This window comes from Sander lucioperca, chromosome 12, assembly GCF_008315115.2.
Source record: "Sander lucioperca isolate FBNREF2018 chromosome 12, SLUC_FBN_1.2, whole genome shotgun sequence".
Lineage (NCBI taxonomy): Eukaryota > Metazoa > Chordata > Actinopteri > Perciformes > Percidae > Sander > Sander lucioperca.
In genome coordinates this window covers 3,078,536-3,097,220 of record NC_050184.1, presented here as the reverse complement: position 1 = coordinate 3,097,220, position 18,685 = coordinate 3,078,536, and the positions used below count along the sequence as shown (strand labels likewise).

Sequence of the window (18,685 nt, the reverse complement as noted above, 5' to 3'; positions counted from 1 at the left end):
CTCCTATCAGAGACAATAAAGGCTTATCTTATCTTATCTTTATGACTGTCAACATAGCCAGCATCTAACGTTAGCTACTCCGCTGCGCTGTGGAGTAATCTCTGGCTATGTGAGACTAGCTTCTATCAACATTGTTGTGGATGCTGTGTTCTCAACCTGGCAACCTCCGTGAACTTCGAGTCTGGGGAGTAGTGGGTGAGGGGAGACGACTCTCTCCAGTATTTTGAATTTGAAATGCAGTAACTATTTGAAATGCTAGCTGTCAGTATTACATATTGGACCTTTAAGTTTAGCAGTAGTGCTGATAATGATGTTTGTCATGTGTGTATGTTATTAAACCAGAACTGCAGTTCCTCTACTAATCAATTATTTATAGGGTAATGCACCTTAAAGCTTTTAGATATTTAAAAACATTGGACATACTTTGTCGAGTTAGAAAGAAAATTCTTCCTGTTTGCATTAAGAAAATGAAATTAAGAGAAGGAAATTATAATTTAAGAGGGTTGTGTGAAACATGTGAAGTGAGAACCAATGTAAAAAAAAGTTCAGGGCTGTTCCTGGTTAAACAAAAAGGCTCTTACTCTTTAACTAAAAGGTCTAGCTCTGTAGGGATCATTTCCATAATGTTGTCAGACACTGAGAATAATAATCTGAGCCGGTCTGTGGCAAAAACAGCACTTTTAGTGGATGTAAATTGACAGTGAACATTTGCTCTATAGGGTTACAATGCTGCCCAATATAAAAAGCATTTGTTCAAGTAAGTAACTTAGACACCAATGCATGGGACATAGGGTCCAGCTTGAAAAATAAAATTACCCTTTAATCGTTATCCAATTCCAAGTAGTACATAAACTAAAGCTGACAAACCGGTTTCATTGCACAGTACACACAGAGAGCCACGCACACACATACACACCCAATTGTGTCACCTATGGTCTAACATTGAAAGAGGAAATCCCAGCCTGAGACTGAAGTCCGTCAACCAACCGCATGTTTCAACAAGTGCACTTCCTTATCCGCTTGCTGCTTCATCGTCGCTAACAACAGCGCTAACAACAGTTGTTTACACTGCCTGCATATGCTGTGGAAGACAACATTTTAAGCTGGTATTTATTGACGGAGGAATAAAGTTATGACATAGCATTTAACAAGTCGTAACGTTAGAGAAACTGGATTCGGTGAATAAAAAGATTTCATTCACCTGCTCAGCCAAGACCAATGGACAAGACGTCACAGCAAGCACAGGTGGTAAGCGTGTTCCTTCCATAAACCATGCTCTTTGTGCTTTGAGTTCAAGGCTGCTTCACTTGTTTGAACATGCTCAACTGTAATTAACTTGCCATTTGTCTTTTTTTTTTTTTTTTTTAATGCTCACTTTTGGTACGATTCATTGATATCAACGTCTGACAGGTATCATAAACGAAGGCGCGATGCTCTGAACAGTCGGTTGCAATTTGAAAACCAGAACAATAAGTTAAAGAGTGAAATTTAAAGACGGTTAACATCTGAGACACTGACAGTTTCTGTGAATGTCACATGACAGGAGGAATAGAAACTTTTTATCATAACAACCTAACTTTTACTTCCTGTGGTTGGCACCGCATTACAAGTGCACACAATTTGGATGTTGAGTGTCGGGGGAGGGTGTGTGTGTGTGTGTGTGTGTGTGTGTGTGTGTGTGTGTGTGTATGTTCTTGTTTAACTACATTCGTGGGGTCCAAAAACTGGGAATACAGTATACTTGTGGGGTCCCGACAGCTTTGTGGGGCCAAAATGCTGGTTAATACTTGGTTTTAGGATTAGGGTTAGAATTAGGTTATGGTTAGGGTGAGGGTAAGGGTTAAGGTTAGGCATTTAGTTGTGATGGTTAAGGTTAGGGTAAGGGGTTAGGGAATCCATTATATATCATCATATATCAATGACGGGTCCCCACAAAGATAGTGCCACAAACTTGCGTGTGTGTGTGTGTGTGTGTGTGTGTGTATGCATTTCATGACTTAACCCTCTACAGCATAGCGTTGCCCTCAGGCAACGGAAAGTTTGCTTAGGCCCATTTCCAGTACTTGTTTTTTTTAAATGATTTCAACCAATTAGAATTTTCCAAAAAGTATCAAAGAACAGTCCAATAAGATGTGGGAGTAACTATCAAGCACTATTTGAAGGCGGGACTTCCTTTTCTGACACTTGGTCACAGGAGCACATGGGGTGAGAAGAAGGTAAGATTATTTGCTTTAGTAATCTTATTTAAAATGACATTAACTGTAAAAAAAAAAATATGTTGGTGTAAAAGAAGGTGTAGAGATGCCTTTTATTAGGTTTTTGGAGTTTTTTTTTATTGTGCATGTTCAGAAATTCTGTTTTTCTTTTCGTTGCCTCAGGGCAACGTTGTGCGACAAGGGGGTTCTTTTCAAGGTGTCTTTGCAGACAATGTGTTTGCATGTATTAGTGCACAATATAAGCTCTCACTAAAGTTGTGTTCTATTTTCTTTATTTAATTCTACTTCTTTTACACATTTTTACAGAAAAATGGACACAAGATTGTTCTATGGTAGTAAAAAGCAGGATCCACCCATTAGGCAAATCCCATCTGACAGTGAGGACAGTGAGATAGACAGCAGTGACAGTGAGGAGGAGTGGAATGGAGAAAAAGGTTTGAGCAGAAGTGAAAAATAACTTCTGAAGTTTTGACAGTAACTAGGTTGTTCAAATGATAGGTTTATACAATAGACAGCATAAAAAATAGGAGTCAAATAACAAGTTGTAGTTATTCTTGTTGTGTTTTCATTGGCATTGGAAACTTACTTTTCATATATTTTTATAGACTCTCTGGATACCAGTGAGAATGAAGATGAAGACACATATGAAGATGACAATCTCTCTGAAGATGACAGTAGCTCATCCAAGACCCCTCGATGGAAAACGTGTCACACCACTGCTTCTCCAGTACACCCTGAATGGTTACACATCCCTCCTTCAGCCGATGAAATTCTGTCTCCATACCAATATTTCAAAAGTCTTCTCCCTGACGACCTCTTTGAGCTTATTGTTAATGAGTCAAACCTGTACAGCATCCAGTGCAATCCTGCCAAGCCGCTCAACTTTAATGTTCAAGAACTTGAACAGTTCTTTGGCACTGTGATCCACATGTCGTTGTTCGGTCTTCCAGCCACCCGCATGTTTTGGAGCCAAAGTAGCCGTGTTGGACATGTTGCTGATGTGATGCCTCTTGCACGATGGGAGGCAATCAAAAGATTTCTCCATTTCAGCGACAACAGTTGTCAGCCCACGAGAGATATGGCTGACTACGATGAGCTATACAAGATTCGGCCTCTCCTAAATCACATCCTCACCAAGCTGAAACAACTTCCTATGCGTGAGACGTTGTCTGTGGATGAACAAATGGTGCCATTTAAGGGCAAGAGCAGAATCAAGCAGTACCTACCCAGTAAACCAAGAAAATGGGGTTACAAAATACTGGTCCTTGCTGGATCAGATGGTGTTCCACACAATTTTGAAGTGTATGTTGGGAGAGCTGTCCATCCACCTGAGCTTCCAGATATAGGGGCAAGTGGGAATGTAGTACTGCGCCTGGCAGAACCAGTACCAAAGAACAGGAATTTCAAGCTGTTCTTTGATAACTGGTTTAGCTCAGTCCCACTCATGCTCGTGTTGTCCCAGCAAGGCATCCACTGTTTGGGTACGGTGCGCTGTAATCGCTTGCCAGGAAGTTCCATGATGTCAGACGCTGATCTGAAAAAATGTGGCCGTGGGTCCTTTCAGGAAAAAAACGCCAAAGTTCGAGATACCCAGCTGCACGCAGTCAAATGGTATGACAACAGGCCAGTCACCCTCCTCAGTAGCTATGTAGGTGCTCACCCTGTATCCCATGTTGACAGATGGGACAGAGCCCAAAAGAAAACCATCCAGGTCCCATGCCCTGCTGCAGTAGCCACATACAATCAACACATGGGAGGTGTCGACTTGTTGGATTCACTGATTGCTTTGTATCGCACAAACATCAGGTCAAAGAAATGGTACCATCGCCTTGTCTTTCATTTCATAGATATGGCAGTGGTGACATGTTGGCTCATCTACAGACGGGATTGCGCTGACAACGGAATGACGAGAAGAGACCACATGCGCCTTTACGCCTTCAAGTCCCAAATTGCACACAGCCTGTGCAAATCCAAAAAAGATGCCAGGAAGAGAGGGCGAACCAGTGGTGGGATCTCCCAACAGTATGAGGAGAAGAGGAGGAAGCAGGGACCAACGGCTCCCATCCCTAACCAGGATGTCCGCTTGGACAATGTCTCACATTGGCAAATAATGTGTGACAGGAAGGGAAGATGCAGGGTTCCTGGGTGCACAGGAACACCCAAAGTGATGTGCAAAAAGTGCAACGTACACCTCTGTTTCACAGCAGAGAAGAACTGCTTTTTGAAGTTTCACACGGAGTGAACTCTCATTACTAGAAGTACATGACATGACACAACTCACTACATGATATAAACCTATGTCTGTATGAAATCCAAAATGTAAATGTGTTTCAGGTGATTTTCCCTTTCTGCTTAAATGATTTGTTGACATTTAAAAAAGAATTGTGATTTTGTATTGCTCTCTGAGCATTGTTTTATTAACTGTGAATTCATAATTTGCTCTATGATTCTGTACCGTTGTTGCACAACGTTGCTCTTGGGCAACAAAAAAATATTTTGGGGGGGGAGCCCCCCACCCCAAAAAAAAAAAGTTGTATCAATAAAGTGTCCCCAAATGAACCAAGAAATGATGTGGAATATTTTTTATCATGTACCATCAAAATGTGTGCAGTAGAGGGTTAAGGGTAATCGTGTAAAGACATGAAATTTCCCCCCCAGTATATATTGGTAACTTATTATCTGCAATTGCAACTTCCTGCCCACCTGTCTCAACTGGCAAAGCTTTCCAGTTCAACGTTAGTACAAAAGTGCTGCAGACAGATTTTAGTGACACATTTAAAGCTTAAGTGCGTAACTTGCAGCAAAGGGCCGCGGGTTGGTATCGAATCCAGGCCGCTGCGGTAAGGACTGAGCCTTCGTACAATACATGGGGCATTTTGGCCTTTAATGGCTAGGACAGTTGCAGACAGGAAAGTGGCGAGGGAGAGAGAGAGAGAGAGAGGGGGAAGACGTGCAGCAAAGGGCCGCAGGCTGGATTCGAACCCTGGGCTGCTGCAGTAAGCATAGATGTAATTTACAAGGGGGGTGTAATCTGTAATCTAATAATAATTTCATTTAGGCTACATAAATAAAGACATTGCACCATAACGTGTTGCAGAAAGGGCACAGATTGTTACAGAAAAAGTCATCAGAATGCAGGAAATGAAGTGTTTGATATGCTCAAAATGTAAGTTTTACCTAAAAGTGATGATCAATGTTGAACCGAAAGTTACGCCCTTGGTGGTAAGAACTAAGCCTTGGTTCATGGGGCGCAGGCTCTACCAGGTGAGCTACCAGGGCGCCCCCACCAAGATTAAAATAGACTCAGACCAACATACTGTTTACGTTAAATGTCCTTAGCGTCCGTTACATTTAAGCCATTTGTCATTGTCATTACTTAGAATTCCTCATGGGGGCGGCTGCTCGGGCGGCTGTAGTTCCAATGAGACAACCTGTAGGGGGACCGAAGAGGGAAAAGTTACATAGTGTTGCTTTAAATGGCTTCTAGTGAAATGTAAGATTGATTACGAATAGGTATAGGTATTGTATTTATTATAGTGTGAAACACGTTCTATCAAATAATTATGAATGGTACCGCTTACATTGTTTAAGGAAACTCATATTTTAATATTGATCGAAACCATAATGACCATGTTTTATCTGGCTTTTATTGAGTCAGTTCTGTAATTTTCCTTGGTGTCATGGTTTGGTCACGCACCCTTAAAGTAGACATGAAACTTCCAGCTTTTGACAAGTTGTGAACAAAATGAAGTGTGTTGGGAAAGAAAAATGACAAACGTTATATTAGATTTATGGTTGGTACTAAGATATACTTAAGCTCTGGCTTGCCACCATATTGCCGACGCGTCACTCACTACGCCATACGGTTGGTTGGTTGAATTGGAACGCAGTCAGCAGTCACAGTTTCTATTGCGCTAGAGAAACATTTTAGATAATATAGGAAATATGGCAGAAGATGAAGCCGAAAGGTATTTTGGGGGTGTTTCTAGAAACCAAATGGCTTACACATTTGACCAGGAAAGAAAGAGTAGTTAACATTAGTTCAGAGGAATTCCTTAAAACAGATAGTTGAGAGAAAAGTCCCGCACACTGACCATTACGCAAGCAATAATTTATTTAGAAAAATACAACGTTTTGGTCTCAGACCTTCATCAGGTAAATCTGAGACCGAAACGTTGTATTTTTCTAAATAAATTATTGCTTGCGTAATGGTCAGTGTGCGGGACTTTTCTCTCAACTTTTTGATCTGCTATTTCTGATCACATCCTACGCACCTGCCCGACAAAAGAGGAGTGCAAAAAAGTTTTCTTACCTTAAACCAGATAGTGAAATGGTCCAGTCGGCTGATTGGGGAGCCACAACTTAACCCAGCATCCCTGTACACCAGACAGTTACAGAGGATAGCTACATCTATCTTAAATGATGACTCCCACCCTTCTGCAATGATTGTAAGCTTATTTCCTCCAGACGGAGGTTTTTATTCCCAAGGAGCAGAACAAAGTGGTACAAAAGTAGCTTTGTTCCTGCTGCTATCACCAAGCTTAACAAGCGGTAGCGATTTTGCACAGATATGATAGAAGCATTTTAATTCGGTTGTAAACTTGCTTTTATCTTGATTTTATTTGAGAGATTATTTATGTGAATATTTCTTTTTTTCCTCTCTCTCGCTCTCCTATGTCCTAATTGGTGGAATCTTGAGTAGTTGGATTAGATTATGAGTCCTTGTGTCAATGTTTGGTGTTTTTTTTGTAGTTGTGTGTCATTCTCTTGCTGCACAACAAATCTACTTACGGGTACAAATAAAGTAACCTGAACTTACTTACCGAGGTCTAGTCCATCCACTATTTACATCACACCAGTGGTGGAATGGAAAGGATCTGAATACTTCTTCTACCACTGTTTACCTTATCTTTATCTTTACCTTATCATATCATCACTAAGCAAAACAAAAACAGAGTACTTAATAATTTTATCAGGGTATTTATGTTTCCACCAGAGATAGGGACTGGAGTTTGAGACTTGGACTTGAGTCACACTTAAGTTGAACACACAGTGACTTCAGACTTGATGCAGGACTCGTCCTCAAAAGACTTCAGACCCGACTCGGACACGAGATGCAGGACTCGTGAACAAGCTTTATTTTTTAAGATAATTTTTGGGGCATTTTGGCCTTTAATGGCTTAGACAGTTGCAGACAGGAACGTGGGGAGAGAGAGAGAGAGAGAGAGAGAGAGAGAGAGAGAGAGGGGGGAGACATGCAGCAAAGGGCCGCAGGCTGGATTCGAACCCTGGGCCGCTGCAGTAAGCATAATCTAATAATAATTTCCTTTACGCTACAAAAATAAAGACATTTGTACCATAACATGTTGCAGAAAGGGCACAAATTGTTACAGAAAAATTGATCAGAATGCAGGAAATGAAGTGTTTGATGTGCTCAAAATTTAAGTTTTAAAATTTTAAGATTTGTTTGGACATTAACAGCTTGCATGTTTTCTAAGTTCTCTTTGTGTTATCATTAAATTATTATTTCTAACTGCTGCTCCCACTGCACATTTCTGCACTTGGGTCCAAGCCATATCTCTGACACTCAGTCTCTAACTGTTCCCACACACAAACATGGTCATACACTGGATCTTGTTTTATCATTAGGTTTTCAATTCAATTCAATTCAATTCAATTTATTTATAGTATCAAATCATAACAAGAGTTATCTCGAGACACTTTACAGATAGAGTAGGTCTAGACCAAACTCTGTACTTTACGAAGCCCCAACTATTACAGTGGTTGCCTCAAGAGCAAGCATTAGCAGTAGCTATTGCGACAGTGGCAAGGAAAAACTCCCTTTTTTGTTAGGAAGAAACCTCGGACAGACCCAGACTCTTGGTAGGCGGTGTCTGACGGCACCAGTTGGGGGAGTGGTGAATGGTGGCAATAATAGTCATAATAAAGATAGTGAAACAGTGATCACAATGGTAGTCATAGTAGTTCATGTCATAGTAGGGCACAGCAGGGCGTTACGGGGTGTAGTGTGGCACAGCAGCCTGGGTGGACGCGGTTGGACGCGGCAGGACGCAGTCGGACACTGCGGGGAAACGCAGAGCGTAGCAGGGTGTAGTAAGTCCATAACGTCAGCTGCACCCAGGACCCCGGTGTAGGTGCCACCCAATTCCAAGGCGATGTTCTGGGTGAAGAAGAAGCAAAGGGACTCCGGGGAGAAAACTCCCCAGAGCTAGGTTAGTAACAGGCATTTCTGGGACTAAGATGCACACAAAAGGAGACAAGTGAAAAGAGAGAAGAGGGAGCGGCTCATTGTGTCCTTGGAAGGAGCTTCCCACAGCAGTCTAGAGTTATAATAGCATAACTAAGAGAGGCAGGCTAAAGAGAGGGGCCCTGGACCGGGCTCGTACTCTCCCCTGCCGGAACGGGCTTGTACTTCCTGCCTCCCTCTACTCTACTCTACTATGCTGCAACTCCTCACTCCCTAACTATAAGCTTTATCAAAGATGATGGTTTTCAGTTTATTCTTAAATGTGGCGACGGTGTCAGCCCCCCGAACCCAAATCCTGTTTAAAATATTGAGCTGGATGTTGCTAGTCTATCTGACCATAAACCTGTGATTTTTAATGCATCACTTTCTAATCCATTACCTAAACCTTGCTTGCCAGATCGCTACATCCGAGCAATGAACCCGTCCACTGCTAGGCAATTTTCCGATGCTTTCATAGCTTGTCCTTTTGCTAGCCCTACAGAGATAACCTCTGCCTCTCTGTCTACAGATGAGCTAGTTACTCAGTTTAATAGCACTGTCACAGATGTTCTTGATATTGTTGCCCCTTTTAAACTGAAGTGACCCAAAGTCAAAGCCCAACCTTGGCTTAACAGTGAGACTCGTGCCCTTAGACAAAAGTGTAGAAAAGCAGAGGAAATGGAAAAAAGATAAACTGCAAGTGTCCTATGAGATATTGAGAGATCACCAGGTATCCTATCAACGCCTTGTCAAAGCATCTAAAGCAAGGCATTTTTATGATATCATAGCTAAAAATGTGTTTCATGCAATAAATACTGCACTAAATCATGCTATTGCACTCCCTGATGCTATGTTTGAAATCACAGAACAATATTTGAGCTTTTATTATCAACAAGGTTGACACTATCAGATCTTGTATTTCACCTACTGATCATGACCTTTGCAAAATCAATCCTATGCCCTGCTTCTCTGAATTGTTTTGTGCCTGTGGCCCTGTCAGCATTGATGGATAATGTATCACACATGAAACCTACCTATTCATCTTCAGATCTTGTCCCCTCCCGTCTTTTGAAAGAGGTATTTGATACTATTGGTCCCAGCCTCTTGTTAAATAGCTCTCTTATGAATGGCACAGTCCCAGGCTGAACCACAGCATGTTTAAAGCTTTAAACATGCTGTGGTTCAGCCTCTAATTAAAAAACCCAACCTTGACCCTACTGATTGTAACAGTTTTAGGCCTATTTCTAAATTATCGTTTATGTCAAAGATTTTGGAGAAGGTTGTTCTTGCTCAGCTCTCTTCATTTTTAAGTGAAAATAATGTATTGGGCAATTTTCAGTCTGGTTTCAGAGTACACCATAGCACAGAAACAGCACTTCTTAAAGTGCTAAATGATTTGTTGCTGTTCAGTGAGGAAATTGTGCTATTTTACTCTTGCTGGACCTTAGTGCTGCATTTGTATGTTGATCATGCCATCTTGTTGGATCGCCTTCAGCATAGGGTAGGGATCCAGGCTGTTGCTCTACAGTGGTTCAATTCTTATTTAAAAAATAGAACCTTTTCTGTTGAAATTGGAAATATCTCCTCCTCTTCGGCAGCAATTACATGCGGTGTACCTCAAGGTTCGATTTTAGGGCCAATTTTATTCTCTTTGTACATGCTCCCATTGGGCTCCATTCTTCACATATAACATAACATATCTTATCACTCTTTAAAGTCCCTTTTTCACTGCCTGAAAGACATTAAGTGCTGGATGGCTAACAACTTTCTCCAACTTAATGAGAGTAAGACAGAAGTCATGTTGTTTGGCCCCCCAAATTTAGTTGACGAACGAAAAATTTGGGGACTTTAGCCTCAAGTGTGCGCCCTTTTGCCAGGAATCTAGGTTTCATCTTTGACCCAGCATTAAAATTTGACAAACAAAATAGTTCTATTGTCAAATGTAGCTTTTTTCATCTCAGGACTATTGCTAAACTAAGATCCTTCCTCTGTCATAAGGACTTGGAGACTGTTATTCATGCTCTTATTTCGTCTCGTATTGACTACTACAATTCCTTGTATTCTGGGATTTACCAATCATCTTTATCACAGCTGCAGCTTGTCCAGAATGCGGCTGCTAGATTGTTGACTGGAACCAGAAGGAGGGATCATATCTCCCTGATATTGGCTTCTCTTCAATGGTTACTGGTCAAATATAGAATCAATTTTAAGGTAATGTTACTTGTTTTTAAGGCATTACATGGATTGGCCCCTTTATATATTGCTGATCTCCTTACCCTACATCACTCCTCCAGGAGCCTAAGATGGTCTAATCAGTTCCTTTCAGCCGAGATCTTTAAGTCTTGTCTTAAAACACATTTTTATTCTTTGGCGTATGATTTGTATAGAAGTGTGTTGTTTGTATGATGTTCATTGTGTCTATATTTTTATTGTGTTCCTTTGTTTTTATAACATAATATAACTTTGTACAGAACTTTGTTGCCTAGGTTGGTTTTAAATGTGCTCTATAAATAAATTGACTTGACTTGAATTATGTCATAAACGTGTGTGTCTGTGATGGAGTCAGCGTATAAATCCCATCCTGTGTTGTGTACTTACAGGCGTGGTCACTATAACCACTGAAGCCATCTGTTCTTTGAAGTGAATGATAAGCCAGAGGAAGGGCAAGTGTGCACAGGTCTGAAAGTACTCCAACGGCCACTAGCCAGAGGCCTAAAATAACATTTGCATTTGGTGGCCTAGTGTGCTTTTTCAGGGCTGGAGCGAGCTGTTTAGAGGCAGCAGCAGGATTTGATTTCAATTAAAGCCTCTATGTATGGCATGGGTCGGCAACCTTTTGATATAAAGTATTTTTAATCAGTGTGCCATGTCAACATTAGGTTTAATTATGACATCACATCAAAATTGAATATCCAAACACAGCATGATGTTTATTTTGTAAATTATGGTCCCATTTATTTTACAACAGATGATAAAGCAGGGGATGCTTTAGGACCTGTCAATCAGGACAGAGGCTTAGCAATGCTAACCATGCTAACACTGTGGACATTAAAATAGACCTCAACTTGTTTGCATGTAAACATTTACAGCCAGCCAGCCAGCCACCTCGTGGATTGTTTTCATGTGGTAACTCACCATGTCACTCAGGTGTTTTCAATAAGCCTACACAAAAGGGGAAATTGTTTGTCTGGGAAGCACACCCTGAAGAAGGCTGTCTGTGCCGCTACGTGTGGGTTGCTTCTCCCTTGTCTTTTAAATTTTCTACTATGAAATAGCCAGTAAAATAAAGGCTTTTTAAATCATTTTGAAGAAGAGTGCCTTGGATTTTCCTTTTTTTCTACACTTAATTGAATTCCCGACCCCAAAGAGCACCTTCAAACATTTGACTGAACTTCCTGAGCACCCTGGATTTTTTTGTCTTTCCAAGACCTCAACTTGTGTTTGGTTGTTGCCTGTTTATATCTTAAACTTTGACTCTCTTACTGTGTGTTTTCACTTCATCAAAGTTAATTGGAACATTTGGTCGCCTAAAAATGTCTTGTTCAGTATTCTGCCAACCAAGCTAGCTAGCTACCGCTAGTGTTAGCTGGTAACTTGAGGGAAAGTTTGCAGATTTTCTGTTCTGCCGTACGTGCAGATGAACGGCTGCAGTACCAGAGGGCCATGTTTAACCCTCCAAGGTCAAAGGGCATTTTCACATATGTTCTTTAGTTTACCTTTTTAAGGTATTTGCATATAACTGATCCCTGTGTGTTTCATATCAAAAACTTTAGCTTAGCGCAGAGCCATTGCAACCATAAACAACACTGGTTTGGCCGCCTCATCCTCACCAGATCAACCCTCTCGTCAAAACTCGTCACATCCGGTTGCAAAAAACCAAGATGCAGTCCACAGACCAATGGGTGACGCCACAGATGCTACTTCCACTACTTTTATGTTTATGGCGGCCACGCAAACACAACTAATTGTACTGCTGAGTCGGACAGTCTGCTGAGGCAGAAACAGCAGGGGAATGTGAGCTTATATGGTGTAGGATAATTAGCAGAATGACTAACAGCTGTGCAGGTCAGGAGGGGCTGATGTGGCAAAGCTGTGAAGAGTCAGATACGGGTGGGACGTTTGGGAACGGCGGGATTTGAAAAAGAAAAGAAAAAAGCCACTTGAGAACAGGCTCCAGTTTTACCTAAAAAAGGAACTTAAAAGTTTGGATAAGGGTGGAGGGCCCTTTTCTCACACCACTTAGACGTATTCACACATCAGCTGGGTGTGACAGAAGTGTCATCCAAATGCTTCTGCTTTAGTTGCAAAATGCTCTTAGTGCTCATCACTGAGCTATCGTGCAGCCCACTTCAAAAACAAATACAGAAAAAATGAGAAAAAAACAACCTCTCGTAAAAAATCATCACAGTCGGTTGTAAAAAAAAAACAAGATGGCGACGCACGTATCTCGGTTGTGGCTAGAAGGGATACTGTCGGTACACGATCCGTTCTGCCTGCACGATCCGTTCTGCACATGCGCAAAATGTTCGCGCATGCGCGGTTGTACGAGGATTTACGACACTGCACGATCTGTTCCACACTTCCGGTCGACAGCCAAGCTAACGTTAGTTTAGCTAACAGCTAATTCAGCTAACCGCTAGCTGATTGTAGCGGTCTGCCGTTAGCCTCCACAGGCAAGCTAACGTTAGTTTAGCTAACAGCTAATTCGGCTAACTGCTAGCTGAGACAGCATGTAATAACTTTAAAAGACCCTCAAAATAAAACTTGAAAATAAACGTTGACATATATAACAAACACCTAACATATATAACAGCTGTTACGTCAGTTCTACTTTACTTGTGCTCATTTAAAATACAATCACTCAATACTTGTCTTTATTGTTATTACTGTGAAGTCTTAATTTAGCTGTAGCCTGCTTTTCCCATTACGTTTGAGTTAACGTTATTTTAGACTGAATCTAGCTGTCAGCTAGCGGTTAGCCGAATTAGCTGTTAAACTAACGTTAGCTTCCCGGTGGAGGCTAGCCATAGGCTAGCGTGGAATAGATCGTGCAGGTCGTATCCTCGGTAAAACAGTATTATCTTGCGCATGTGCAGAACGGATCGTGCAGGCAGAACGGATCGTGTACCGACAGATACAGCTACGGCCAGTTTATCTAATCTCGCAAAAAACTAATCTAATCTAATAATATAATTTTTATATTTTCACTCGGCAACACATGTTCGTTCCTCAGGAGTGTTGTAATCCAAACCACAATCTTTTTCCTAAACTTAACTGTCATCGCAGTAGCTGTATCCCTTCTAGCCTTGACCACATAGCGCCAAACTCCACCCGGCCACTCACACGTGGCCGGCTATTTTCATAAACGGACATTTAAGCCCCGTTTACACGAAGGGAAGACGCAGATATTTTCCTGCGGTTTGGCCTCTCATTTACACGAAAACTCTGTTTTTATCACAGAAAACGATTATTTCTAAAAACTCCGGCCAAAGTGGAGATTTTGGAAAACTTCGTTTGCACGTTTGCATGTAAACTGAGACAAACGGAGGTTTAGGCAGCCGAGAGAGAGAAAGAGGAATTGAGTCGTTGCTGTTGTTGCTATTTTTGGGATTCTGATTGGCTAACGTGGGCTTGAGCTTCTTGTTACACTACAGGTGTGGCATGCTCTTGACAGCATTGACAGCATATATACATGGGTACATGTAAACGAACACTTTTCTGAAAACATAGAGGTTCTAAATGTCCGTTTATGAAAATAGCTGGTCACGTGTAAACGTAGTCTTAGAACCTCTACGTTTTCAGAAAAGTGTTTGTTTAAATGTACCCTTGTATATATGCCGTCAAGAGCATGCCAGACCTGTAGGTGGCAGTGTAACGAGAAGCTCAAGCCCACGTTAGCCAATCACAATCCCGAAAATAGCAACAACAGCAACGAATCACTTTCTCTTTCTCTCTCTCAGCTGCCTAAACCACCGTTTGTCTCAGTTTACATGCAAACGAAGTTTTCCAAAAACTCTGGCCGGAGGTTTTAAAAAGACTCGTTTTCAGAGGCGAATTCTCCGTTTGCGTGTAAACTAAGGAAAGAAACAAAGGGAAATGTCTCAGTTTTTCAAAATAACCATGTACGTGTAAACAGGGCCTAAAACGGCAGTTCACAAACCAATGGGTAACGCCACGGATGCTATGTCGACTAATCTTACAGTCTATGATATACATGCACACACACAGTTTTTGTTTCCATTTATCACTCATTGCTTTGCTCTTTTTCAATCATGTTTAATCATATTTGATAAGCGGGGTTTTCCTGCATATAGAAAGTTTTAGCCAGCCCCAAAGGACCACCAGTGCTAAAATAATAAGAATTGCAATTCATATCTTCTCTAAGTGTGTTTATCAGCAATTTACCCAATAACTAGTGAACATGCAGAACATAAACTTGAATAGGAATGTTATCTCCGTTTTACCGTCCAGAGTCGGGCTGTACCGGACTCTTGATGATTTTAACGGTAGTATTTAAATATGAATGAGTGACGTCATGAGATCACCGTGACCATTTATACCCGCGCTGGTGGTCGCGACACTAGCTGCAGTCTTCTCCTGAACAGCGGTGGCGCTAATGAGCAAAGGCTACAGACGTTGCTCTGTCTACGGACTAGAAGAAGAAGAAAAAGGTAAACAACAGCAGAACTGGCTGCAGCATTGTCGTCAATGCTTCGATTTGATTGGATGAGCTACTTCGTCGGATCAAGCCTTTCATTCACCATAAAAGAACTCATCTTAGTAAGTTTACAAGAGAGACTAGCAGTCACTGTGAGAGCCCTGGCATCCGGTTGGCTGCGGACCCGTTCGGCCTCCCATTTCCGCTTTGTCGCGACAGCTCGGCGTGCCGGCAGGATATGACATCATTTTGACGTCACGATGGCGCGCGCCAGCTTGGATGCGTTCAGTATATAACACCTATTAAAATGGCTGCTGTCCTCCAGGCGACCAATCAGGAGACAGCAATCAGCTCTGCTGGACCACACCTGTTCTTCATTACCTGTGTACACTCAGGAGAACAACTGATAGTGCAGGGCAAGACAAATTACAAAATATGACCCCAGGGTCATAACAGGGCACCCATATATACATTCCCCCCCCTCTCTCCCCTTTCATGTCTTCAGCTGTCCTGTCTATTAAAGGCCTAAAATGCCCCTAAAAAATAAAATAAGGTAACACTGTACGCAAACCGATCATGCTTACTGTTGTGCGTAGTTGCACCCCCCACCCTCCCACCCCCCAAAAAGGCCGATTGTGAGTCAGGAAAACCCCTGATAAGCAGTGATTGCGTTGCTGCTTCGCATTGCCCTCCCTATGTCTACTGATGTTTTTAAATCAACACGCACAACCAGCCTATGGAAATGGAAATGAGGAACGTGTTTATTTGCATATAGAGCGGGGAAGTGAGATCCGATCACGTTCTACTGCCAGGTGTTAACCCACGTACCTTCTGATCCGATCTCTTGGATCGGATTTTAAAACCAGGTTGGAACGGGGCCTCAGTCTCATTCAGTGTACGGTGGTATTTCTTCTCTCTTGGACTTTCTGGTAAAGTGTTTTGACTTAAAGTCCTCATATTATGCTCATTTTGAGCTTCATAATTGTATTTAGAGGTTATTTCAGGATAGGTTTACATGGTTTAATAAAAAAAAAAAAAAACCATCTTTTTGTTGTACTGCACATTGCTGCAGCTCCTCTTTTCACCCTGTGTGTTGAGCTCTCTGTTTAAGCTACAGAGTGAGACATCACACTTCTGTTCCATCTTTGTTGGGAGTCGCACATGCTCAGTAGCTAGGTAAGGACTACTAGCCAGTCAGAAGCAGAGTATGAGGGCGTGCCCTGACAGTACCTAGGTAAGGACTACTAGCCAGTCAGAAGCAGAGTATGAGGGCGTGCCACGCTAGCAGCTAGGCGAGCATTATAGAGCTCAACAGTGTTTTTCCCCATTCAATTGTTTGATTGACGTTTCGAAAATTGCTTCTATAAAGAGTTTTAAGTCTGGAACCAAGTCAACCAGCTACGAGGTGAATGGTGATCATACATGAACTATCATAGACTTCAGTGGCAGAAGCTTGCTCGAGCCGTTCGCGGTTTCGCGGGTACGGTAAACGTTTCTATGGTAACAACGAGTTGGACAAATCAGAGACGTTGCTCTTACGCTTAAGATTGTGGGTAATGAAGTACTTATCCAAGACATCACAAAATAAAAGACATTTATCTCAAAACAAGGTTGGTGCCCCATGAACTTTTGGCGTCTATATGAGCATATACAATCACTTAGTCACGTCGTAGCTGGTTTTAAGTCTACCGTCGAGGGTTATAATTTTATGGCTTATATATATCCAATTGTCAATGGAGAAATTGTATTGTATTCTTACTTCCGGAGTCGGCTGTGGGCGGGACTGTTGAGGTCTATAACGTGTGTTCCAAAGTGACCACGTTTGTCTCTGAAGTAAAGGCTGGACTACAATAGAGCTGTTTGGAGCAGTTTGTGAACAGTGTTTTCTGTTGGAGATGGTAAGTCCCTTTGGGGGGGACTTTGGGCTTTTTCACTTTGTAAACCTATTACATTACATGCACAAAAAAGTTATAACACAATAAAGGAAAGGGAAAAAGCCAAAAAGCATAATATGAGCACTTTAATGTAGGCGGCACTCTTTGCTTTCTTTCCTGCTCATGCTCACTAACCGGTTTATTCAAAACAAACAAGAAACATAAAACTCATCACTTCCTGTGCCAGACGACTTTTCCCAGGAAAGCTCAACGACTGAAAAGCAAATGCTAAAGCTTTCAGAAACAAAAAAAATGGGAAAGCAGAATGGCAATGTTTTACAACTCTAAACACACTCATATTACAAATACCTAACTCCATGTCGCGCTCCACTAACCCTGCCTTGACGCATTCCTCTTGTACACTGGTGGTTTATATTGCTGGGGAGTTTTCCCATAGGGCATCATCATGTCCTGTCATTTTGGTCGGCTATAAATAGTGGTCGTGTCTTCCCATGCAGAACAACCAATAATACTCATACACAGTTCATGCAGTATGAGATTCCAGTTGAGTGTTCAAACAAGAGTTATTAGCACAACTAACTTTAACAGCTGCAGCAACAAACCAACGCAACAAGGAGTGGTATCCGTAAACTAGTATTAGCTAGTGTCAGTGACTTGGGCTACACACTGACTACAGTCTCCAAGGCAAGAGTGTCAAACTCAGTTTCACTAAGGGCCACACTGGAAAATAAGTAGCCTAAGTAAGAAAGTAAGTAAAGTTTATTTGTAAAAAAATTTGTAGCACCTTTCACAGATAAAAATCGCAAAGTGCTTCACAATAAAATGTAATACAATACAACAAATTAAAATACAAGAACATTTTAAATACAAATAGAAAACATAAACAACCATAAAAACCCCTTGACTAACTAAAGTAAGTAAGTAAAGTTTATTTCTATAGCACATCTAAAAACAGCTCGCGCTGACCAAAGTGCTGTAAATAGCGCATTAGCCACAGGGTAATAAAATAAAAATAAAATACACTTACAAATCAGTGGTTTAGGCTGAAACGACATCAAAAGACAAACACTTAATTACAAACATAGCAGAGTAACAATTAAAATGCCGGGAAGGCCGATGTAAAAAGGTGGGTTTTGAGCCTGGCTTTGAATATCATAATAGAAGCCTAAAAGCCTGCTTGCACGTAGAAAGGGCCAGACGTACGAAAAGTCAAATGTATTTGACTGTATTACTGCATGTCTCATATAGTCTTCTCACTTCTCACAAGCTCTAAAAAAAAAAAAAGTCAGTAAAAAGTTCCTTAGCCATCATTAAAAAGAGCAACAAAAACATTGAAAAAACACTGGAAAAGCACCAAAAAAATGTCAGAAAAAGTGGCAAAAACACAGAAAAAAGTGCAAAAAAAACATGCAGCCCAAAATTTATTGTGAATCTAAATTGAGGCTGGATCTGTGGCTGGATCAAAGTCTGCGAGGGACCGGATTTGACCCGCGGGCCTAGAGTTTGACACGTGTTCTAATGTCACAGCAGAAAAAAAAAAAAACTATTAAAGCCACGTAAAAACTAGACTAGTTTTTTTGGGGCTTTTTGGCCTTTATTTGCTAAGACAGATGAAGACAGGAAAGTGGGTAGAGGGGCTGACATGCAGCAAAGGGCCGCGGGTTGGAGT

At 41.5% G+C, this 18,685-nt stretch overlaps 2 protein-coding genes across 7 annotated transcripts in view; one reads left to right on the top strand and one right to left on the bottom strand.

The window, feature by feature from the left end:
* The window catches only part of lrif1 (ligand dependent nuclear receptor interacting factor 1), a 28,625-nt gene extending 16,261 nt beyond the window's left edge, over positions 1-12,364 (bottom strand). Inside the window, exon 1 of the mRNA XM_031311182.2 lies at positions 12,294-12,364. The gene's annotated coding sequence lies outside the window, so the exon portion shown is untranslated. The remainder of the gene's footprint in view (positions 1-12,293) is intronic.
* LOC116058448 (DENN domain-containing protein 2D) overlaps positions 1,000-18,685 on the top strand; it is a 61,112-nt gene continuing 43,426 nt past the window's right edge. For 3 of the 6 annotated variants that reach the window (XM_031311292.2, XM_031311299.2, XM_031311269.2), the window contains exons 1-2: positions 1,001-1,248; positions 3,494-3,496. In XM_031311292.2, the coding sequence (XP_031167152.1) occupies positions 1,219-1,248; positions 3,494-3,496 (33 nt within the window). In that variant the 5' untranslated portion in view covers positions 1,001-1,218. Of the gene's footprint in view, positions 1,249-3,493; positions 3,497-18,685 lie in introns of all 6 variants that reach the window. The other 3 variants (XM_031311286.2, XM_031311277.2, XM_031311308.2) reach the window with 2 other exon arrangements.